Source organism: Polyodon spathula, chromosome 31, assembly GCF_017654505.1.
Source record: "Polyodon spathula isolate WHYD16114869_AA chromosome 31, ASM1765450v1, whole genome shotgun sequence".
Lineage (NCBI taxonomy): Eukaryota > Metazoa > Chordata > Actinopteri > Acipenseriformes > Polyodontidae > Polyodon > Polyodon spathula.
This window is the reverse complement of record NC_054564.1, coordinates 2984898-3009757: the sequence shown is the minus strand read 5'-3', so window position 1 is coordinate 3009757 and position 24860 is coordinate 2984898. Positions and strand designations below refer to the sequence as shown.

The 24860-nt window shown below is 39.2% G+C and overlaps 1 protein-coding gene across 4 annotated transcripts in view; it reads left to right on the top strand.

The window, feature by feature from the left end:
- Positions 1 to 24860, top strand: part of vsig8b (V-set and immunoglobulin domain containing 8b) — a 63790-nt gene that overhangs the window by 6329 nt on the left and 32601 nt on the right. For 2 of the 4 annotated variants that reach the window (XM_041233371.1, XM_041233372.1), the window contains one exon: positions 7951 to 8045. In XM_041233371.1, coding sequence (XP_041089305.1) covers positions 7964 to 8045 — 82 coding nt within the window. In that variant the 5' untranslated portion in view covers positions 7951 to 7963. Of the gene's footprint in view, positions 1 to 7541; positions 7577 to 7950; positions 8046 to 17130; positions 17171 to 24860 lie in introns of all 4 variants that reach the window. The other 2 variants (XM_041233374.1, XM_041233373.1) reach the window with 2 other exon arrangements.

Below are 24860 nucleotides of genomic sequence, written 5' to 3'. Positions count from 1 at the left end.
CACAATTCTCTGTGTAAAAAAGTGTCTCCTATTTTCTGTTCTGAATGCCCCTTTTTCTAAACTCCATTTGTGACCCCTGGTCCTTGTTTCTTTTTTCAGGCTGAAAAAGTCCCTTGGGTCGACACTGTCAATACCTTTTAGAATTTTGAATGCTTGAATTAGGTCGCCACGTAGTCTTCTTTGTTCAAGACTGAACAGATTCAATTCTTTTAGACTGTCTGCATATGACATGCCTTTTAAGCCCGGAATAATTCTGGTCGCTCTTCTTTGCACTCTTTCTAGAGCAGCAATATCTTTTTATAGCGAGGTGACCAGAACTGAACACAATATTCAAGATGAGGTCTTACTAGTGCATTGTACAGTTTTAACATTACTTCCCTTGATTTAAATTCAACACTTTTCACAATGTATCCGAGCATCTTGTTAGCCTTTTTTATAGCTTCCCCACATTGTCTAGATGAAGACATTTCTGAGTCAACAAAAACTCCTAGGTCTTTTTCATAGATTCCTTCTCCAATTTCAATATCTCCCATATGATATTTATAATGTACATTTTTATTTCCTGCGTGCAGTACCTTACACTTTTCTCTATTAAATGTCATTTGCCATGTGTCTGCCCAGTTCTGAATCTTGTCTAGATCATTTTGAATGACCTTTGCTGCTGCAACAGTGTTTGCCACTCCTCCTACTTTTTGTGTCGTCTGCAAATTTAACAAGTTTGCTTACTATACCAGAATCTAAATCATTAATGTAGATTAGGAATAGCAGAGGACCTAATACTGATCCCTGTGGTACACCGCTGGTTACCACACTCCATTCTGAGGTTTTTCCTCTAATCAGTACTTTCTGTTTTCTACATGTTAACCACTCCCTAATCCATGTACATGTGTTTCCTTGAATCCCAACTGCGTTCAGTTTGAGAATTAATCTTTTGTGCGGGACTTTGTCAAAAGCTTTCTGGAAATCTAAATAAACCATGTCATATGCTTTGCAATTATCCATTATCGATGTTGCATCCTCAAAAAAATCAAGCAAGTTAGTTAGGCACGATCTCCCTTTCCTAAAACCATGTTGACTGTCTCCCAGTACCCTGTTACCATATAGGTAATTTTCCATTTTGGATCTTATTATAGTTTCCATAAGTTTGCATATAATAGAAGTCAGGCTTACTGGTCTGTAGTTACCTGGTTCAGTTTTGTTTCCCTTTTTGTGGATCGGTATTACGTTTGCAATTTTCCAGTCTGTCGGTACAACCCCTGTGTCAAGAGACTGCTGCATGATCTTGGTTAGCGGTTTGTAAATTACTTCTTTCATTTCTTTGAGTACTACTGGGAGGATCTCATCCGGCCCAGGGGATTTGTTTATTTTAAGAGCTCCTAGTCCCTTTAACACTTCTGCCTCAGTTATGCTAAAGTTATTTAAAACTGGATAGGAACTGGATGACATGTGGGGCATGTTGTCAGTATCTTCCTTTGTAAAAACTTGTGAAAAGTAATCATTTAACATATTTGCTATTTTTTTTTCTTCATCTACGATTTTGCCATTTGTATCTCTTAAACATTTAATCTCCTCTTTGAATGTTCTCTTGCTGTTGTAATATTGGAAAAACATTTTGGAATTGGTTTTAGCTCCCTTAGCAATGTTCATTTCTATTTCTCTCTTGGCCTTTCTAACTTCCTTTTTGACTTGCGTTTGCAGTTCTGTGTACTCTTTCTGCGTACTTTCTTTTTGGTCCTTTTTTAATGCTCTGTAAAGTGCCTTTTTTCGCTGAATATTTTTTTTAATTGATCTATTAAACCATTTTGGCAATTTAGTTTTACATTTAGATTTGTCTACTTTAGGGATGTAATTGTTTTGCGCCTCTAGTACTACATTTTTGAAGAACAACCATCCTTCTTCTGTGGGTGTTTTCTCTATTTTACTCCAATCTACTTCTGTTAGTCTCTGTTTCATACCTTCATAGTTTGCTTTTCTAAAATTGTAAACCTTAGCTTTAGTCTTTACTTTTGGGGATTTTAAAAAACACTTCAAATGAGACCATGTTGTGGTCTGAGTTTGCCAGTGGTTCTCTGACCTCTGTTTTAGTTATTCTATCTTCGTTATTTGAAAAGACTAAATCAAGGCATGCCTCCCCTCTAGTCGGTGCCTTGACAAATTGTGTTAGGAAGCAGTCATTTGTCATTTCCACCATTTCTATTTCATCCTTCGCGCTACCCACCGGGTTTTCCCATTTTATTTGGGGGAAGTTGAAATCCCCCATTAGTATGGCTTCTCCTTTGCTACACACATTTCTAATGTCATTGTATAACAGATTATTGTGCTCACCGTCTGAATCTGGCGGTCTATAGCATGCTCCTATTATTATGCCTTTTGAATTTTTGTCTGTTATTCTGACCCATATTGATTCGGTTTTATTTTCTTTGTCCAGGTTTAACACCTGGGCTTCAAGACTGTTTCTTATGTATAGCGCTACCCCTCCTCCTCGTCTGTCCTGCCTGTCTTTCCTATACAGTGTATACCCACAAATATTATATTCGTCCCCATCACTCTCAGATAACCACGTTTCTGTAACACCTATCACATCATAGTTACCTGTTATTGCAGTAGCTTCAAGTTCTAGAATTTTGTTTCTGATACTTCTAGCATTTAAATAAATACATTTAATTGTTGTCTTACCTGAGTTGTTGTTCTTGTTTTGATGCGGTCTCCCTTCTGTTTTTTTGTTGATTTCTTCCCCCCTTCCTTTCTAGTTTAAATGCTTCTGAACCTGCTCGAGGATCTTTTCTCCGAGTAGACTGGTTCCCTTGTTATTTAAATGCAGTCCATCCCGTCTATACAGATAGTCCTCGTTGTAGAATGTGGTCCAATGATCAAGATAGGTGAAGCCTTCCCGTGTGCATCACGTCTTCAGCCATTCGTTTTGATTAATTATTTCCAGCTGTCCATATGGTCCTTTGCAAGGTGCGGGTAGTATACCAGAAAATACCACAGTTTTGGTGTTTTCTTGGGTTTATGGGTTTAATCTTAGTTAAAAGTGTTGTGTGCTAGACTGTAGATAGTAAAGTATTTCTGTTTTTGTTTTGAATGACACTTGACTGGTTCACAGATGTGTCACGTTGAGGGTGGGGGGGTTATAGTCCCTAGAGCAATGAATCTTGGCAGGTTGTAGCGCAACACCATATGAAGAGAGGGGTGGTTGTCACCTGTCATCATTGGGGCTCTCTTATAGCATACCTATAGGTGTTCATGACCTCAGGTATCAAAAAGTGCCACTTTTTTCTGGTGAGACTGTAACCTTCCCCTTCTGTCTCAAAAGCAGCTACTGATTTCTGAACACCCCATTTTGTTGTTGACAAGAGTTTGTGCAGGATACAGCAGGCAGTGGCAATTTTGGGAATAAACACCTGCTGCACTTCAGTCCATTTCATCAGTATCTGCCCCCTCCCTTTCAAGTGCCCACTACGGGTATTTGCCAAAGCATGGTGTTGAATTCCTCCTCAGCAGCTGCCAGCCGCCTGGACAGGTAGGCTTTCTAAGCCAGGGTAGTATACGCAGCATCACCTGATCCCCTATATGGTATATTGCCTGAATGAAAGGGAGATTTATACAGTGGCTCTCAAAAGTATTCACCCCCTTGGACTTTTGCACATTTTATTGTGTTACAACATGGAATCAAAATGGATTTAATTAGGAGTTTTTGCCACTGATCAACAAAAAAAAGTCCATAAAGTGAAAAATAAAATCTACAAATTGTTCTAAATTAATTACAAATATAAAACAGAAAATTATTGATTGCGTAAGTATTCAGCCCATTGAGTCAATATTTGGTAGAGATACCTTTGGCAGCAATTACAGCCATGAGTCTATTTGGATAAGCCTCTACCAGCTTTGCACATCTGGACCGCAATTTTTGCCCATTCTTCTTTGCAAAATTGCTCAAGCTCCATCCATCAATTACCCATACATCCTGGATAATTAATTCTTCACTTACTGTTAAGCTTTCTGATGTATTGAGCTCATTACCACTCTCTGAGTCCTCATCAGTCGATGAGCTGGTTAATACCTACAACACTACCTGGACTGGTATCTGATCTCCATTACATGAGAGTAGATGTTAAAACTTCATGCTGATTTAAACTCGGCTATCACCAAGATAAGCACCAACTAAGATGTAGCTTTACAGTAAACTGATGTGATCCATCTGCATCTCCATCCATTTGTGTTGCTTTCCATCTGATGATGCAGATATCCTTCTGTCTGGTGAGGATGGCTGAAGTGTAATGCTGGCTCCAGGGATCAGCTTATTTACCTCCCTGGTGCATCAACACACAACGGCTGTGATGCTGGCTCCGGGGATCAACCACAGTGTGGTCTCCCCAGCGCATCAGCATGAAAACCGTGTGGATTGAGCTAAGTAGGGTACATCTCTGGTTTCTTCAAGTGGACACCTTCCATCCTCTGTGTTTCGTCGACTAGCCCATGACACCTCAAGAGGGCTCGACAGTGATTCTGGCACCCCAGCATCACCCCCCTCTGTCCTTCACTCAACTCAGCCCAGCTTAATTACCCTTACATCAGCGTTGCTTTCTTCTGAATTTGAAGGGCAGCCTTAGCATCTTCCATAGCTTTCTTTGCTACCTACTTTCTTCCAGTTTTCAACACAGGTGCTGCCTCCCTTACGCATTTGTCGTATGAATCTACTAATGTCATTTCCAGTCGGACCTTGGCGCACTTAAACTCCTCGGTTAGAGCTGAGACTGGTGGCTGCAGTATTCCTTTACCATAAAGTCCCACTCTGCTGAGGCAACATGGAACACCCAACCATGTCCTGACGTATGAACAGATTCAAGCTTCCAGCTTCTCAACTGTTGTCAAGGAAACCTTGTACACAGTCAGTGGCCACAGCCTTGAATTGCATTCATGCCCATTCAATGTTATTGGTTAGTTTGCCCAATAACCGATTAGTGCAGGCTACTGTTGTAGTCATTGTTGTCATGTCATCCATGTATACTCGAATTGGTGGTAGTCTCATTCCAGAAGCCAAGTGCTCTCCTCCCACTACCCATTTTACTACCCTAATAATTGCTTCAATTGCCATGGTAAAAGCCAGTGGAGAAATGATACATCCAGCCATTATTCCAACTTCTAGGCATTGCCATGTAGTGCTGAATTCTGAAGTTGAAAAACTAAATTGCAAATCTCCAAAGTAGGCTTTCACTAAATCTGTTATTGTCATCGGTAAGCTGAAAAAATCAAATGCTGCCTAAAGAAGTTCATGTGACACTGTGGCGGAGTGTCCCTCCCCTTTGTGTTTATTAGGGTTTTATGTTGTATGTAGTGTGTTAATGTTGGTATTTATGTATAAAATACACAGGATTTAAATATTGGTTACGAGCACAAGTGTTATAAAGTGTAATTTGTATTTAGGCACAAGGATTGCACAGCACTTCACTTGCAGGTAAAATGTAATAATATGTGAGCACGGGGAATTGCACTTCATTAATTCACGTGCAGTTGTACCGAGACTCTAATTGAATGATTGATTAGCAATCGAGTCTCGGTACAGCTGCATAAAAGCAGCATGTTTTCACTCACTCGGGGTTGTGTGTTCAGGGCAAAAGAACGGGAGACGGAGAGAAAAAGGAAGCAATTGCTACGTCGTGCTGGAGGACCAGCACTGTGCTTGTTTGTTTAGTGTTTGTGCTGTTTGTTAGTGTCTGTTCATTTTGTTTGTCTATTTATTTTGGCTCAAGTGCCGTGTTCTGTTTTGTTAAGCATCTTTATTTTCTGTTTGTTCATTTATTAAATGCTGAGCGAAAGCAAGTACTCAGCTTCACCAAAACTCCACGTCTCTGTCCTGTGTGTTATTGTTCCGGGTCTGACGTCACCACTCAACCAGCCTTGTGACATATGGTGTCCGAGGTGAGATAAACCACAGTCTCCAAGTCAGACCAGGGAAAGTGCATTTTTTTTGTTTGTTTTTTCAAAGTGGTTTTTTGTGTTGGTTTCTGGAAATAAAAAAATAAAGACATAAATAATAAAGAAATGGAAAGCTGGAGCTGGAGAGATGACTGCCAGGAACTGGAGGGCCTCCTTGGTGGTCTAGAGGACCCCAAGGCTGGTGACTTGCCTGTGGGGAGTTCGGGCACCAGGTGGTGCACTGTCCCTACCAAGAGGGAGAGGACGAACTGACCCAGGAGAGGAAGGTGAGGAGAAGGAGGCAGAGAGGGGGAAAGGTGAGAAGGAAGCAGAAGGAGCCAAAGTGGTACACCCTGTGCATTGCCTATGGGCATGAGGACGAGGACTGCCCAGAGCAGGAGCCAGAGGATGAGAAGCCCGAAAGCAGAGGAGCTGCAGCTGATGATGCCTTCACGTCACCGCGTGGGGATGTCTGCCTCACTTCACCCTAGGATGCCTGCTGCTCCACATCGCCCGGGGTTGCAGGGTACGAGGGAGAAGTGGAGCTCCTGCTGCCGCCTCAATGGCCAGGGGCTCCCCTCCCGAGTTCGCCTCCCGGGGGTCCGCTGCTGTTATCACCGGCTCTGCTTCGCCTGGGGTCGCCAGAACTGCTTCGCCTTGGGTCGCCAGAATTCCTTCGTCTGGGGTCTCCGCAGGAAATACTGTTGCCGGAGCTCCAAAAGTGGAACTTACAGCTATAAAGGGGTGGAAGGTCAGGAGACCACCCCCAATTGCGGCCGGGCGACCGCAAGATTGCCTTGGTTGGAGGTCAGCTTTGCCACTGCCAGCAGGAGGACTGACTATCTTGCCCATTGTGGGCCAATGGAAGCCTTTGTACCTATCGCTGGAGCATGGAAAAGACTTCTGGGGCTTTAAGGGAGGAGGTGTGCTGTGCGTGCTGTGCACAAGGGGGGACTTATGTGGCAAAGTGTGCACCCCTTTGTATTTATTTATTTATTTATTTATTTATTTATGTATTTATGTGTGATATTATTATTATTATTATTATTATTATTATTGTATTTTTATGCAGGTGGACAAAGCCGTCCTTATTTTGCTGTTTTGAGACGGTGGGGATGAGAGTTTGCCACTTCTTTGTAAACTGGAAATTAAAATTAACACTTATTATTAAATAATAGATAAAATATCCTATTAGAAACTGTTGTTACATTTTAAACACAAATATAATTGCACATAAAAATAAATCGCACGACATGCGATAAATTATATCTTAACCCATATACTGTTTAAGAATGTCATAACCCATATGCTGTACAAAATAATGCATGTATTGTATTTATTTCTCTTTCACTAATATTTGCAAATATATTGCAAAGAAGAAAACTTATAAAGTAGCCAGCAATTAACTGTAATCTTTGTAAACTACGTAGCCTAAAGTTAACCTATTATTAAATAATAATATGAGAAACACATTATCAATATTACAACAACATGTTATTGGTTTTTAACACCTATAATGTAGCTTTTAATAAAGATCTTGACAACATTATTCAGAGTATAATGATGTACTAGACACATTGGAAAGATTGCAATAACAGCCCTTTCTGAATTAAATTTTTCAGAAAGAAAATGTCGACTGCTTAACCTTGCCTTTAAGGTACATATTTAAATCTCCAATTTGTATGCATGGCCGCCTCCACTATATCCCAGAAATCAAGGATAAGCAGACTCACAGGTCACTTAATTTGATGAAAAAATATGTTTGTGGTTCATCCTTGGATTCAAATCAAGATAAATAATACCTTGTTTGTCTTACATTTATAAAAATTGTCAGATTCTATTGTGAACATTCTTACATGAATAATCAAAAACACTTTTACATGAATGATCAAAAACTTAACAGTAGTATTTTCTCCCTAACTCACACATACAGTATTAACTCTTTCTGATAATTTCTATCTTTTCTGAGAAATAGTTATGTGTAAATATGTGTTTATAGCCCTATAAACTGTGTGTCTCTGTTTCCTGTAGGACTGCAACAAGAATGGACGTGTTGTGTTGGAGGAAGCCTGGTGTGTGCTCTAGAAAGTTATTGATGGTGCTCTCTGCAATGTACCTGAGCACAGGTAAGAAACAGAGGTGAAAATGAAATGGAGACGTACTTAGAACAGAGGGAAATAGGCACTTCTTCACAGAGTAGTGAGGGTATGGAATGGGCTATCTCGTCATGTTGTTGAGGCAGAATCACATGGATGCTTTAAGACAAGCTCATATGGTCCAAATGGCCTCGTTCATACCTGTTCTTATGTTCCTACAAGAACATAAGAAACTTACAAACGAGAAGAGGCCATTTGGCCCATCTTGCTTGTTTGGTTGTTAGTAGCTTATTGATCCCAGAATCTCATCAAGAAGCTTCTTGAAGGATCCCAGGGTGTCAGCTTCAACAACATCACTGGGGAATTAGTTCCAGACCCTCACAATTCTCTGTGTAAAAAAGTGCCTCCTATTTTCTGTTTTGAATGTTCCCCTTTATCTAACCTCCATTTGTGACCCCTGGTCCTTGTTTCTTTTTTCAGGTCAAAAAAGTCCACTGGGTTGACATTGTCATACCTTTTAGAATTTTGAATGCTTGAATCAGATTGCTGTGTAGTCATTTTTGTTCAAGACTGAATAGATTCAATTATTTTAGTCTGGTTAATTCTGGTTGCTCTTCTTTGCTCTCTTTTTAGAGCAGCAATATTCTTTTTGTAGCGAGGTGACCAAAAAGGCACACAATACTCTAGATGAGGTCTTACTAATGCATTGTAAAGTTTTAACATTACTTCCCTTGATTTAAATTCAACACTTTTCACTATATATCCAATCATTTTTTTGGCCTTTTTTTATAGTTTCCTCACATTGTCAAGATGAAGACTTTTCTGAGTCAATAAACTCCTAGATGTTTTTCATTGATTCCTTCTTGGTATTTATGGTCTTTATAATGGACATTTTTATTGCCTGTGTGCAGTACCTTACACTTTTCTGTAAACGATAAGCACTCGCTACATTCACTCTTTGACAAGCCACGACTCACGGGTAGAGGCGGGTGTACTGCTGTTATTGATAACTCTGTGCTTGCTGCCTCAGCTCTCTTTATTCCAGCCTTCTCTTCATTTAAGCATCTCACTATCAAGCTCCCCTCTTCCATGTCTCTCACCCTTGCTGTTATCTATTGTCCACCAAAGAATAACTATGCAAGTTGTCGCAATTAGTCTCTCTAATCTGCACTTCTACTGACAAAATTCTACTCCTAGAATCCATGTCGATTTGCCTTCTTCACCTCTAGTGACTGACTTTGTCAGTCAATGGACTGTCTTGGACTCTCAATCTGTCAACATTCCCACTTTTCCCATGGACACACCGTTGATCTGCTCCTCACTAGGGGTCTTAATATCTCCAATCTCTCAGTCACAGATATCTTTCTCTCTCTGACCATTTCTTAATCACTACCAATATTAATCTTCCAGCACCTTCAACTACTACAATACTGTGCTTTCCTTCCATCCCAAAAATCTGCTAAATCTTATAATACTATCAGAATATGTCTCTTCTTCCCTTCTGACTGGTACTCTCCCGAAATTGGTCAATGATGCGTTGTCCCTCTACAACGCTACCCTTGCTCAGATCATCGACACAGTTGTCCTGCCTACAACTAGAACAGTGAAGAAGCATCGCAGCTGTCCATAGTATACCCTTGAACTTCAACTGCTTTAGTTTGCCTGCCGCAAGTCTGAGCACAAATGGAGGTTGTCCGGTCTAAAAGTTCACAGACAGATTTGGACCAATCACCTCAGTAGCTACAGGCGTGCAGTCGCTGCTGCCAAGGTGAAGTACTTCTCAGATATCATATCTATGGGAAACGGTAAACCAAATATTCTGTTCAAAACCATTGATCAAATCCTGCATCCAGCCATCGATAAATCCACCTCCCATTCATCCTTCTCTCTTACCTGCCATGATGTCTCCTTTTTCTTTTAGAACAAAATTGGTACCATTTATTCTACTCTCTCCTGCCTCAAACCCAGTATAGTAGTTGACCACCTTGAATCCCCTCTGATTGTCCCTCCTGCTCTCTCTTCCTTCTCTCCTCTCTTCATTACTGATGTCTCCAGCATACTGCTGAAATCAACTACTGCCACGTGCCTCCTGGACCTCTGGCCAACAAATCTTGTCCGTCTCTGTGCTTTTGACCTTGCTCCTTTCATTATGCACACTCTCAACCAGTCCCTGGATCTCGAGGCCTGGATGTCTGCCAGTTTTCTTCAGTGCAACACCAACAAATCTGAACTTCTTCTAGTTGGATCGAAAACTCAACTCAAGAATCTCAATATTGTCTTCTTGAACCTCGGAATCTGTCTGCTGCTGCCTTCCCCCACTGTACGAAGCCTTGGTGTACTTCTGGATAGTCCTCTCCTTTGATGTCCAAATCTCCTCTGTAGTCAAATCCTCCTTCTACCACCTCCGAAACATCTCAAAGGTCCATGCCTACCTTTCCCTCCAAGATGCAGAGATACTTTGTCATGCATTCATCGCCTCTCAAATCGACTACTACAACTCTCCAGGTCTCCAGTTACGCGCCATAAACCGATTACAGCTGGTTCAAAATTCAGCTGCTAGGATCTTTAGGTAAAAAACATGATCAAACTGTCACTGCACTGGCTACCTGTAAAAATTCTCCTCCTTCTCTACATGGCCCTTCATCGCACAGGTCCAGAGTTTCTCTCCAACCTGCTGACCCGCTAGGTCCCTGCACGCAAGCTGAGCTCCTCTGACTCAGACCTGCTTGTTATACCCAAGCAAAAGTGCACCACACTCAGAGATCTCTTTTTAGCTTCATGGCCCAGACTCTGAAACTTTCTCCTAGCTTTAGTGTGTGCAGCTCCCACAATCACTAACTTCAAATCAACTCTCAAGACCCACTTGTTCTCTCTTGCTTTTAACTTTAACCCTTTGTGGTCAGGTCCGACATTACAATTTTTCCTTTCCGTTTTGATGTCGGTCCCTGTCCTACATCATCAAAAAGACATCAAGCACAGGTCTGTAGTCGTTTTTTCTTCGGAAAAAGCTGAGAAAAGCTTTCAATGGCCAAGTGAGGCCAATAGAAGCTGAGAGAAGCTGAAAAAAAAGGAGGCGAATCTGAGCAATACACATAGCCCCTTCACCACAGACACAACACGGACAAAAATAAACAAGATAGCTGCTTCCACATCCAGCGCTCAAAGAAGCTTTTTGAGATGCTATAATAATAAAATAATGACTTCGATAGCATTATTGAGGAGTTTGGTGATAAAACAAGTGATCAGGAGATGATTTATCAGTACACTCTACTATGAAGAGATATGTGATAAATACAGTGAAGAATGAGAGGGGCAGGGCTGGAGATGCAGTACTGCGTGTTCTGTTGATATGCAGAGCCTTTTAAACCTGTTTTACTATGAATAAAATAATAGCACGTGTAAAATAAACAGCGAGTGTGAAAATAAATGGGTCGCTAGGGGTTAATGCTTTCTAAGCCTGGTAACTGTTATTAGCTGTTGTCTAAATTGCTTTTTCAGGTTTTTTTACTCCATCTTATTGGTATGATTCTGCTAGACACACACATCCACAATGTTTAGAATTCACATCCTAGCCTTGTATTTAATGTATTACGCCTATATTTAATGTATTTGCATTGTTTTTACTGTTGTATTTAATGTACTATGCCCTGCATTTCACTGTATTTAATATATTATGAATTGTTCCTCACTATCTTGTAAAGCATTTTCTGATGGTGGTCCACTATGAAAGGTGTTATATAAAATAAATATTGATTGATTGATTGATATTAAATGTTATTTGCCACATGTCTGCCCAGTTCTGAATGATGTCTAGATCATTTTGAATGACCTTTACTGCTGCAACGGTGTTTGCCACTTCTCCTATTTTTGTGTAGTTTGCAAATTTAACAAGTTTGCTTACTATACCAGAACCTAAGTCATTAATGTAGATTAGGAATAGCAGAGGACCTAATACTGATCTCTGTGGTACTCCACTGTTTACCTCGCTCCGCTTTGAGGTTTCTCCTCTAATCAGTACATTTTTTTCTATATGTTAATCATCCCTAATCCATGTGCATGCATTTCCTTGAATCCCTACTGCATTCAATTTTAGAATTAACCTTTTGTGAACTACTGATGTACCTGGCACATCCAAACAATTGCTTCCCCAATGCTAAGCACGTACGTGGTATGTCCAATTGAAATACATGGTAACCCGTCCCAAAAAAAAACAGAATGCCATTTTTTCACTCAGGGTCACTCATTGAGGATTTATTACATATTCAATCCTTGGCTTTAATTTCACTATATTCACAGACAAAATATATATTGCTGTGACGCAGTTGTTAAATGTAATTTACAGCCTATTTGCAAGCGGTTGCTATCTTTGGCTTGTAATATGAAACATCCCAAATGTGGATTGATAATAAAAAAAGTTTACCTTTGATTAGTAGCTGTTTTATTGACCTGTGTTTCATGAAATTAGCAGTACAAGGCTACATCTTGTTTTGTTTATCTGACGGTAGAGGAAGATACTTTCTGCTCCTGGCTGTCATCACATGGCACTGTTGTAACCTATCTAGTCTGTGAGAGGTACTGCAGTTCAAATCTTGTCAATTGTGAGAAGGACTGACTTAAAAAAATGTCTTTTTTTAAAAAGAATAATTATCTCCTCTTCTCTCACAACATAATAGGATATAATTGTATGTCACAAAGACGGCTGTAGGGGGGACGTCAGATCAGAAGAAACACACAGTACAGAGAGGAAATGATAAATGGATGCGCTGCTGCACAGTTTATTATTACAAAATAAAACAGGACAAAAACAGGACAAGGCACTGGCAGCCAAAACAAAGAGACAAACAACACGGACTAACACTAAACAAAACACAGTGAGCAGATATTGTACTTCTATTATTATCTCCATCTCCTATCCCATTCTCCACTCACCGAACACCCAACCCCGAGTGGGTGAAAACATGTAGCCTTTTATGCAGCTGTACCGAGACTCGACTGCTAACACTATGTAACACAATTTTTGTTCCTGGGTAGTAAGTGTTATTTCCTAATTGCTTATGCCTCAAAAGTATAGAAAATGGCTATTATTCCCCACAAACTTTGCTTTTGAACCAGGAGGGTAAATACAGTATAATCGTAAATCTCGAAAAACTACTCACTTCTAAATCTTTTGTAGTCATTTTTGTATTACTTTAGTATAAATACTGGTTAATTTGGATTCATATGCTGTTTTTTACTGACTTCATGTGAACGAAAAGACACAAATTCACCAGTTTTCTCATTGGAAATAGAAAATAACACTTACTACCCAGGAACAAAAAAAAAAATAATTTGTTACACGGTGTAATCAATCATTCATTTGGAGTCGCTGTACAACTGCACATGAATTAATAAAGTGCAATTCCCCGTGCTCACATATTACATTTTACTTGCACGTGAAGTGCTGTGCAATCCTTGTGCCTAAATACAAATATATATTTTAAACACTCATGTTACACAGACCCGTTTACATCCCATGTACCGATGAATATACAACGACATTAAAACACAACACATGCAACATATACAGAAAATACACTATTTTGATTAGTATTTATTGATTTATTTTAGGTTATTGATTTTCTACAATTTCACAGTAATGAAGGCTTTTTGGGGGTTGGTTTTTCATATATATTGTACAGATCCAATTTTTTTCTCCTTTCCCAACAATTTGAATTGATTTTAAGTTTTCATTTACTTCTTCATTTAAAAAAAAAAAAAAATATATATATATATATATATATATATATATATATATATATATATATATATATATATACACACACACAGCTCTGGAAAAAATTAAGAGACCACTGCAAAATTATCAGTTTCTCTGGTTTTACTATTTATAGGTATGTGTTTGGGTAAAATGAACATTTTTGTTTTATTCTATAAACTACTGACAACATTTCTCCCAAATTCCAAATAAAAATATTGTCATTTAGAGCATTTATTTGCAGAAAATGATAACTGGTCAAAATAACAAAAAAAAAGATGCAGTGTTGTCAGACCTCGAATAATGCAAAGAAAATAAGTTCATATTCATTTTTAAACAACACAATACTAATGTTTTAACTTAGGAAGAGTTCAGAAATCAATATTTGGTGGAATAACCCTGATTTTCAAGTATAGCTTTCATGTGTCTTGGCATGCTCTCCACCAGTCTTTCACATTGATGTTGGGTGACTTTATGCCACTCCTGGAGCAAAAATTCAAGCAGCTCGGCTTTGTTTGATGGCTTGTGACCATCCATCTTCCTCTTGATCACATTCCAGAGGTTTTCAATGGGGTTCAGGTCCGGAGATTGGGCTGGCCATGACAGGGTCTTGATCTGGTGGTCCTCCGTACACACCTTGATTGACCTGGCTGTGTGGCATGGAGCATTGTCCTGCTGGAAAAAACAATCCTCAGAGTTGGGGAACATTCTCAGAACAGAAGGAAGCAAGTTTTCTTCCAAGACAACCTTGTACTTGGCTTGATTCATGCGTCCTTCACAAAGACAAATCTGCCCGATTCCAGCCTTGCTGAAGCAACCCCCAGATCATCACCGATTCTCCACCACATTTCACAGTGGGTGCGAGACACTGTGGCTTGTAGGCCTCTCCAGGTCTCCGTCTAACCATTAGACGACCAGGTGTTGGGCAAAGCTGAAAATTGGACTCATCAGAGAAGATGACCTTACTCAAGTCCTATATGGTCCAATCCTTATGGTCTTTTGCAAACCTCAGCCTGGCTCTTCTTTGCTTCTCATTGATGAAGGGCTTTTTTCTAGCTTTGCACGACACCAGCCCTGCCCCTAGGAGCCTGTTTCAAACTGTCCTCGCCGTGCACTTCACCCCAGCTGCCATTTGCCATTCTTTTTGTAGGTCACTTGATGTCATCCTATGGTTGCTGAGTGACATTCGAATGAGTTGACGGTCATCCATGTCAGTGGAGAGTCGTTTTCGCCCTCTGCCGGTCTGTAGCTTTGTTGTCCCCAATGTGTGCTGCTTGACCTTGTTCTTATGAACCGCCGTCTTTGAAATTTTAAGGTTGGAAGCAACCCGACGCTCACTGTATCCCTCTGCCAGTAAAGCCAGAATTGAACCCTTCTTTTCCTCACTCAAAACTTTCCTTTTCAACTCTTGGGCATGGTCAATAGTTATTTTTTGATTCCAATTACTTTTGAGGTACTACTAGCACTGTTTTGCCATCCAGCTGGTCCTATTGCAAGAGGATAGTGATGACCACAGGAGTGGTTTTTATACTTTTCCTCGTTAAATAAGATTTGGTTCAGGTGATCCCCTAATCAGTAGAATAGGTGTGACTGTGTTGGAATTCAACAGACACTGGAATGAAATGGCTGCCATACATGTAGAGATGCTGATTTAAGAAAATCTGCAGTGGTCTCTTAATTTTTTCCAGAGCTGTGTGTATATATATATATATATATATATATATATATATATATATATATAATTCTTTAGAAATTGTGATAAATCGGTCTTGAAATTTATTTGTGTTTGTATTATTTTATTGTTAAGCTTTATTCAGTAAAATGGCAAGAAAGTGGCTCAGCGCAGAGGCTAATGGAGTCAGACTGAGAGAGTGATTTTGTGCCTGATGACTCTGGTAGTAAAACTGTACCGAATGACTCTTCCTCCAGTGAGAAATCCAGCAGTAGTGAGGAAAAGGAGCTAATGGACATTGAGCCTGAGCCCCTAGCAGAACAGGATACAGTAGGTCCTGGGTGGTGAATTTCAGCCACTCTATGATTGGACCCCCCCTAACAACATCCAGCCTCAAATTCCACCTTTTTCGGGCACACCAGGTACCAGGGTGAACATAACTGGATTGACCCCAATTGACTTCTTGCAGTTGTTCATCACTCATGACTTTTTTCAGTACAGTAATCCCTCGCCAACCGCGTATTTGACAACCGCGAAATTCATGTATACACGGTTTTCCTTTTGTATACCAATTTGCCAACCGCGACACATAGATTTGTGTATACGTGGTTTTGCACGGAAACATATGACGCATCTGCATTTGCCTCCGTGTCATCTTGTGTGCTCCCATCTCTTCAGCATCTCCCACTACCAGCATCATCTCTCGCTTTGTCTCGTGTACTAGTCATAGTAGCATGCGCATGCAGTCTCGTTGCTCCGTGTTAACTTAGCGGAATTGTTACCAGTCAACAACACCTTGGCCTTGAACTTGATTCAAGGTAAATAATGCATTACTTTTTATTACGTTATAATTTTATTACTTTTTACATGTTACATTACAGAGTATGTTATAGTATTTACATTGTTTTATGTTATTGTGTTTTTCATTTGTGTTTAGTGAAGAAAAATGCAACTTAGATAGGCTTTAATAAGTGTAACCGCGGCTGTTCACTCTTGCCCCATTGTCCCTGCCACCATGAGCTGGGACAATTAATTTAAAATTGTTACACTATAATGACAATTCTAATGCTCCCCAAGGGACCCTCCTGAATTTGACAAGCCTGAGTGTGTGCTGGACTACAATAGACACATGGGAGGTGTAGATAAGTCGGACCAAATGCTGCAAGGAAGACCATGACACGGTATAAAACCATGGGCTGCGTTTTTCAAAGTGGCAAATTCAAAGTGGCCTGGCATCTGCATAGAGCATGTAAACCCTCCATAACCAATGAAAAGATTTCCACACGGGCACAGACACATCCACATCCAAATAAACCACAAAAACTTGGCACCAATAGAAACTTCAGAGTCTGACTATATATATATAGAATATATATATAGAATTCGTTGTCGTCTACCAGGTTAAAGACATTATGTTGTGTAGAATATTTGAATAAATCCAAACAAGAGCCATTCTTACAGTGAAACACGCCAGAGTGTGGTTTTATGTGAAAACAAAACAATCAGAAAAAACAAACAAAACCTACCCCGTTTTCGGGTCCTAAACTAAACACTTATTTTTTTCTCTCTCCAAACTAAGCAGGGCAGGCTAATTCTGCTTACCCTGAAAACAAAGTTGCCGTTCACTTTAAAGTTCTCCGTTACTTCAACGTTTGGTGTCTTCTCCTGATCTCTCCTCTCTCTTTTCCCAGACCATCTCAGCTTTACCAATTTTAACTCCTAGGCAATCAGGTAATTACACAATTAAAGCATTTAGTTTGCATTAATTTATTTTTAACTATAATTTTGTTTTTAAACCCATTACTTTATTTCCCAGTTGTTTACTAGCCAGTTGGTTTATGTTGTCTTCACGTTTTCTTATTTTAGCTTCCTTTCAACCCATCCGTATAACCCTTATGCAGATGGAGTGTGCATTCCTTACAGCCACAGCCCCACAGCTGACCAAGATTGTTCTGGAATGTACACTCCATCACTATATATATATATATATATATATATATATATATATATATATATATATATATATATATATATAGTATATATAGTACTGTGCAAAAGTTTTAGGCAGGTGTGAAAAAATGCTGTAAAGTAAGAATGCTTTCAAAAATAGACATGTTAATAGTTAATATTTATCAATTAACAAAATGCAAAGTGAGTGAACAGAAGAAAAAACTACATCAAATCCATATTTGGTGTGACCACCCATTGCCTTCAAAACAGCATCAATTCTTCTAGGTACACTTGCACACAGTTTTTGAAGGAACTTGGCAGGTAGGTTGGCCCAAACATCTTGGAGAACTAACCACAGCTCTTCTGTGGATTTTGGCAGCCTCAGTTGCTTTTCCCTCTTCATGTAATCCCAGACAGACTCGATGATGTTGAGATCAGGGCTCTGTGGGGGCCATACCATCACTTCCAGGACTCCTTGTTCTTCTTTACGCTGAAGATAGTTCTTAATGACTTTCGCTGTATGTTTGGGGTTGTTGTCATGCTGCAGAATAAGTTTGGGGCCAATCAGATGCTTCCCTGTTGGTATTGCATGATGGATAAGTATCTCCCTGTACTTCTCAACATTGAGGAGACCATTCATTCTGACCAAATCCCCAACTCCATTTGCAGAAATGCAGCCCCAAACTTGCAAGGAACCTCCACCATGCTTCACTGTTGCCTGCAGACATTCATTCGTGTACCGCTCTCCAGCCCTTCAGCGAACAAACTGCCTTCTGCTACAGCCAAATTTTGACTCATCAGTCCAGAGCACCTGCTGCCATTTTTCTGCACCCCAGTTCCTGTGTTTTCGTGCATAGTTGAGTCGCTTGGCGCTGTTTCCACGTCGGAGGTATAGCTTTTTGGCCGCAAGTCTTCCATGAAGGCCACTTCTGACCAGACTTCTCTGGACAGTAGATGGGTGTACCAGGGTCCCACTGTTTTCTGCCAATTTTGAGCTGATGGCACTGCTGGACATCTTCCGATTGCGAAGGGAAGTAAGCATGATGTGTCTTTCATCTGCTGCAGTAAGTTTCCTTGGCCGACCACTGCGTCTACGGTCCTCAACGTTGCCCGTTTCTTTGTGCTTCTTCAAAAGAGCTTGGACAGCACATCTGGAAACCCCTGTCTGCCTTGAAATTTCTGCCTGGGAGAGACCTTGCTGATGCAGTATAACTACCTTGTGACTTGTTGCTGTGCTCAGTCTTGCCATGGTGTAAGAGTTTTGACAGTAAACTGTCTTCAGCAACCTCACCTTGTTAGCTGAGTTTGGCTGTTCCTCACACAGTTTTATTCCTCCTACACAGCTGTTTCTGTTTCAGTTAATGATTGTGTTTCAACCTACATATTGAATTGATGATCATTAGCATCTGTTTGGTATAATTGTTTAATCATGCACCAGACTATATGCCTACAAAATCCCTGCCTTTGTGCAAGTGTACCTAGAAGAACTGATGCTGTTTTGAAGGCAAAGGGTAGTCACACCAAATATGGATTTGATTTAGATTTTTCTTCTGTTGACTCACTTTGCATTTAGTTAATTGATAAATATAATCTATTAACATGTCTTTCTTTGAAAGCATTCTTATTTTTCAGCAGAGAAGGGGTTAATCTTTTATGTGGAATTTTTGTAAAGCGGTTTGTGAATAACTTATTTCATTTATTTGAGTACTACTAGGAGGATCTCATCTGGCCCAGGTGATTTGTTTATTTTAAGAGCTCCTAGTCCCTTTATTACTTCTGCCTCAGTTATGCTAGTTATTTAAAAATGGATAGGAACAGGTCAACATGTGGGCATGTTATTCATATCACAGTCACACCTAAATGGTGTCAGGTGAATGGTGGCAGTATTCCTTCCCTGTTTTAAATAATTATTTATTTTAATGCACCTTTAATCTTTTAGTTTAGTCTGATTACCCTCAATGCTTTAACCTAAACCTCACAGATCGTCTCTGCCAATCAGGTTTCCAAGTAGAGCGCTCATTAGATACCCTCTAAAATCCAACTGGACTTTACAATCATAAAACTTCAATGACAAGCTTAGGCAATCCAACCTTAAAACACATTTAAAAAATGTCTTCGCACAAAAATATTTGTTTGGTTTAGAGTAGAATTTGACCTCTTTTTTGTTAAGTGCACTCTCTTACCAATTGGAACACCGAACTGTTGTGGATGTCAGTTATCTACCAGATAATGACCACTGTTAATCCCTAATTGATATAATCATGAAACAATTATCACCAAGCCCTCATAAACAACTACTACAGTAAGTGTCAGAAGTCTATTTAGTATCCTGAGGCATTCTATTGTTTGTGTTTTTATTAGATTTTTCAGCATGATGTATTAGGGTTCATTTTCTCATGAGTTAAGGGGGGGATCCCATATTCTCTTACTATATAGGCAAACCAGCTGTATTTCATAATACGAGTCAGCTGGAATCAGTTCCCTTGACAGGGTGTGTGCATGTGTGTTGCTCTCTCATAACTGGGTGTGCGCTCTCTCCCTCCCTCCCACCCTTTGTTTCAGCTCACCAGTTGAACCGGCTTGCTCAGTAAGTCCTTCAAGGCTGAAACTTTGCTTCAGCTAGATAAGTCTGAACCTGTATCTAGTGGAATGAGGGAAAGAGAAATGTAAACCATGAGGGCTGCACGTTTACTCATAGTAACGTGTGTTATAGTAAAAGTGGAGTCTGCCCCACTCTTCAGGCATTTCACGTGATTTAGACCTTATGGGTAAATTATTACCACCTGTTGGCCAAAACAGGTATTTGATTTTTGTACATTTTTGTTTATTTGCTGTTCTCGTCAAGATTGACTACGCATATCTTCAAGTGTTGCAAGGCATGTGTTTCTCTCTAACCCCTGGTGAAGCTTCTCAAGTTTGTGTTGTACTCATGAAACATTTTGATAAAGTTTAGACTAAAAATATTCAGTTCCCTCAACATTCATACAACTCATACCCGGTTGCTTTTCACTATAAAGGTAAATTTATGTAAAGTAAGATCTTCCTGTCAAATCTTTTAGCACATGCCAAACAATTAAAGTTTAAAATACATTGACATGAAATATAGATTCTGTATTTTATCTATTTTAGAAGCACAGGCACTGCAGAAGGCCCTTATGTGAGTGATCTGTCAATAATCTCTATGGTATCTGAGTTACTTCCTTGCCTACCTGATCACTAAGGGGTCAATATGCACTTGACCACCGAGACACTGCTTGCATTCAACAAAGTGCAAGCAACATACACTACCATGTTTATTATGAGATATTGGGCCACACTATTACTGTATTCCTTTGAATTTAAGACACATTTTTAAAATAATTTTCTTCTCAAAAACAGCCTGTGTCTTAAATTCAAGTACAGTATAGTGATGAGTGTATTAAAATTGCCAACAAATGACATGACTACCAGAGTACACAAACAGCTATGTGACTTACTGCTGAGAAAAGAGGAACCAGAATGTTACTGCCCGGTTTTGAATCAGCCATGACATACAGGCAGCCATTTTTAAAGAAACGTCATTAGCTTCATGAGGAATTGAAAAAGAAGCTTTTACAATTTCAGCATTTCTAAAAAAAGTACCAGCTTGGACAGAACAGAAATGTGACAAGCAGCACATAACTGCAATGCTGTGTGATAGCAGACCGCTGCAAACTACCCCTTTACTGCATGCTTTGTACACCTGCTGTATTTGTTAACCAGTGGCAGGAAACAAAGCGTGCAGAAAACGTACCGCGTTCGAGTCATTTAAATATAATTAATAATGTTAATGTGTGGAAAAGTATGCAAATTACTTCACAAAATACCGCAAGGGAGGTATTTGATATGCAAACCATACTCACTCAAGGGCACTAACTTTATTAGGTGTCTCAGCGTGTTGTCAGAATTTTCGCACATACTTTTTATTGATATATATGCTCTGAGCACACTCTTAAACTCAGGGGAAACGTTCAAGGAGGACAAAGATGTTTTAAACTCCTGTAGTGGTTTTGTTCGTGCACTGGGCCTGCAACGTATCCAGATTAATTTTTAATAGTCAAGAAAAACACACAGACTTTTAGTTTTAACGAATCAGAGCAGTACAAGTGCTCCTTTTGGTTCATTAAATGCTTTAATGGATCGAGTAGCTTCAAGCTACTTTGGATCCCTGCTAATCCCAGCCTGGGTGTTTCCAGTGCCTTTACAGGTTTAACAGCATTAGTACTTCAATATGTAATATGAATATGGTTATTGTTATGTATTGTGGGTAAGGAAATAAGTGAGCCCAGACAAGGAGGACTGTATAAAGTCAAACGTTGTTTATTTAACATTTGTTTGTTGTTTATTATTCACAGTTACACACAGAACACAGAAGCGCAAAAAACACCTTTGCTTTTAAAACCTAGCTAACACGTGGCCTTACATGTGTTGATATACACTGTAACAATTTTGTGCGTGTAACAATAACAACACTGTAACAATTCAATCTGTTAGGAGGCTACGGTTACGTGTGGAACGTGTTACAACAGGACTTGCTGTACCTGACTCCGTATTTACGCTTTCCCCATTTGAAACAGTTACAGGTATTGCATTTCCGAGTTACCTACACTTTCAGCATTTCCAACCTTTTCAGTGTTACATCCAATTGACTCTGTGGATACAGAAACATCATCATGCCATGCAATATTTCTTTCATTTGTTTCAATCTCGGATACATCATTCTCTTTCACAGCCCACATTATGATTAATGTGTCTCTTTACAAGTTGACCTGCTACCAAAACCATGTACAGCTGTTAAGTCAACCTAGTACCTTCTTAATGATCCCGTTTTGCCATTTGTATCCTCCTCCCCTGTTATCTTTTGCCAGTACACATTGTTCAGGAAGCAGAGACCTGAGTGAAGATCTAGAATTTGTCTTTGTTGTTGAAGCTGCGTGTGTTGTGATGTGTCTGGTCTCAGCAAACAGCAAACAGGAGCCAATGACGGTGTCACGGGAAATAAGTTAGCCCTGAAATAAATTAGTGTTTGCCTTTTCGAGCCTTTTTGCACAACGCGAATTTTACAATTTAAAGGCAAGGTTAAGCCGTCTCCATTTTCTGTCTGTAAACTTGAATTCAGAAAATTGTTTTACTTTCAAAAATGTTGTCAGGATCAAATCGAAAACACATTGTTATAATATTAATAATACTTTTTATTGTATCATGTTGTATTTTATTTAATAATAGCGTTAACTTTAAGCTACTACAACGACGTGGTCTGCAATGTGCGATTTAGTTTTAAGTGCAATTATATTTATGTTTAATCGTTATAATAACACTTTTTAAATAATATGACAATATCTATTATTTAACATTCCCAGTTTAAACCATCATCAGAGTTGTCATTTTAAGTTTGTAATTGTCGGTTATTTACATTATAGGTTTTCTTTGTACAAATATTACCAAAAGAGAAATAAATATAATATTCTGTATGTTGGTTACGACATATCAAAAACATTAAGCATTAAGATGTATTTTTATGCGCAATTGTTAAGTCACAAACCCCTCCCCTCTATAATGTATACTGCCCAGGCTCACCCCAAAAAAGGTGCAAAATCTAAAACAATTTATTTTTATAAAATATACAAAAACAAAACATCACACGCATCGATCTGTAAGTACTGAACTCCAATTTATCATGCATAATACAGGTGTGCATATACACGTTCATATATATAAAGTCTGCGTGTTTCTTGGTATGATCGTATGAAAGTAAAACAGAGGTCAGAGAACACTGGCAAACTCAGACCATGTATAGGAAGGCAATCATTTTGTGCGTTTCTCAAATTTTACAGAAGTAGATTGGATATATATATATATATATATATGGTTGTTCTAAAAATGTAGTACTATAGGCGCATAACATATATATCCCTATATAGATAAATATAAATATAAAATATATAAAAATGGTTTAATAGATCAATAAAAAAATATTCAGCGAAAAAAAGGCACTTTACACTTAAAAAACCAAAAAGAAAGTACGTTTTCTGTATATATTAAAACAGGTTTAGATATTCCCACACGTAGCTAAAACCAATTCCAAAATGTTTTTCCAATATTACAACAGCAAGAGAACATTCAAAGAGGAGATTAAATGTTTAAGAGATACAAATGGCAAAATCATAGATGAAGAAAAAAAATAGAAAAACTGAGGCAGAAGTGTTGTTATTTATTAAAACGTCAAAAACAGTATTCTCTAAGTACGTCAATCAATAAAAGTGTTTGTAACAGCGGTCCACAGGGAGACATTCACTTCCCCAAAACATGTATTAAAAAAAAATAAAATAATACAAAACAACCAAGGATTTTACCGTGAAAATAACTTGAAATAAACTTGAGCCTGCATACTGTAGAATAAACGCTTATATTTGCATATAAAACCTGTTTTCGTTTCTTAAAAAAATACAAATGGCATCTGTAAAATCTTGGATAAATTTCCACAGAACCTTACCTTTAAGTTCTAAAATTCTTGCCTGCGCAGAAAGGCTCAAAAAGGCAAACGCTAACTTATTTCACGGGTAACTTACTTCCTGTGACAATGGTACTCCTGTTTTAGGACCCAGAATTTTAACTAAGGGCTTATGGTCTGTCATGAGAGTAAACTTTCTTCCCCACAAATATTCTTTGAATTGCATAACTCCGAAAATTATACCCAGTGGCACTGGCACTACTGGCAGTGTCGGGTCACAACTCTCAGATCATTTCCATTTTATATTTTTCCACAGTAGCTCAGTCACAGGGCTAATCAGTGTGGACAAATTCGGAAAAAAAACTTCCCGTAGTAATTTAGAAGGCCCAGGAACGATCTACAATCTGGCAAATTCTTGGGAACAGATGCTCCAACAATAGCTTCTGTTTTCTCAGTGATGGGACTAATTCCCTGCACATTTATTTCATGCCCAAGATATTTTACTGAATCCTGGAAGAAACTACATTTGGCTTCTTTAAGCCGTATGCCATGACTTTCTAACCTAGACTGCACCATTTCCAGGTTTACCAGGTGTTCCTTGTCATTTTTCCCCATTATCAGTATGTCGTCCAAATAACAGATGACCCCTTCCAGACCCTGCAAGATCTGGTCCATAATTTGCTGAAAAGCATCGGGGGCGCCAGCTACTCTATACGGTAGTCGGTTATACTTAAACAATCCCAGTGGCGTGTTTATTGTTAAGTATTTCTTTGAGTTTTCGTTCGGCTCCACCTGCTGGTAAGCTTGGGAGAGATCTAACTTTGAGAATTTAGTTAGACCTCTGGTTCTTGGAATTGGGTATTGGTCCACCTCTAACCACGGATTTATGGTAACCTTGTAATCCCTGTAAATGCGTACACTACAGTCCTGTTTTGGAACACATACTAAAGGAGCAGCCCATTCACTAAAATCAACCTTTGAAATTATATGCTGTTTTTCCAG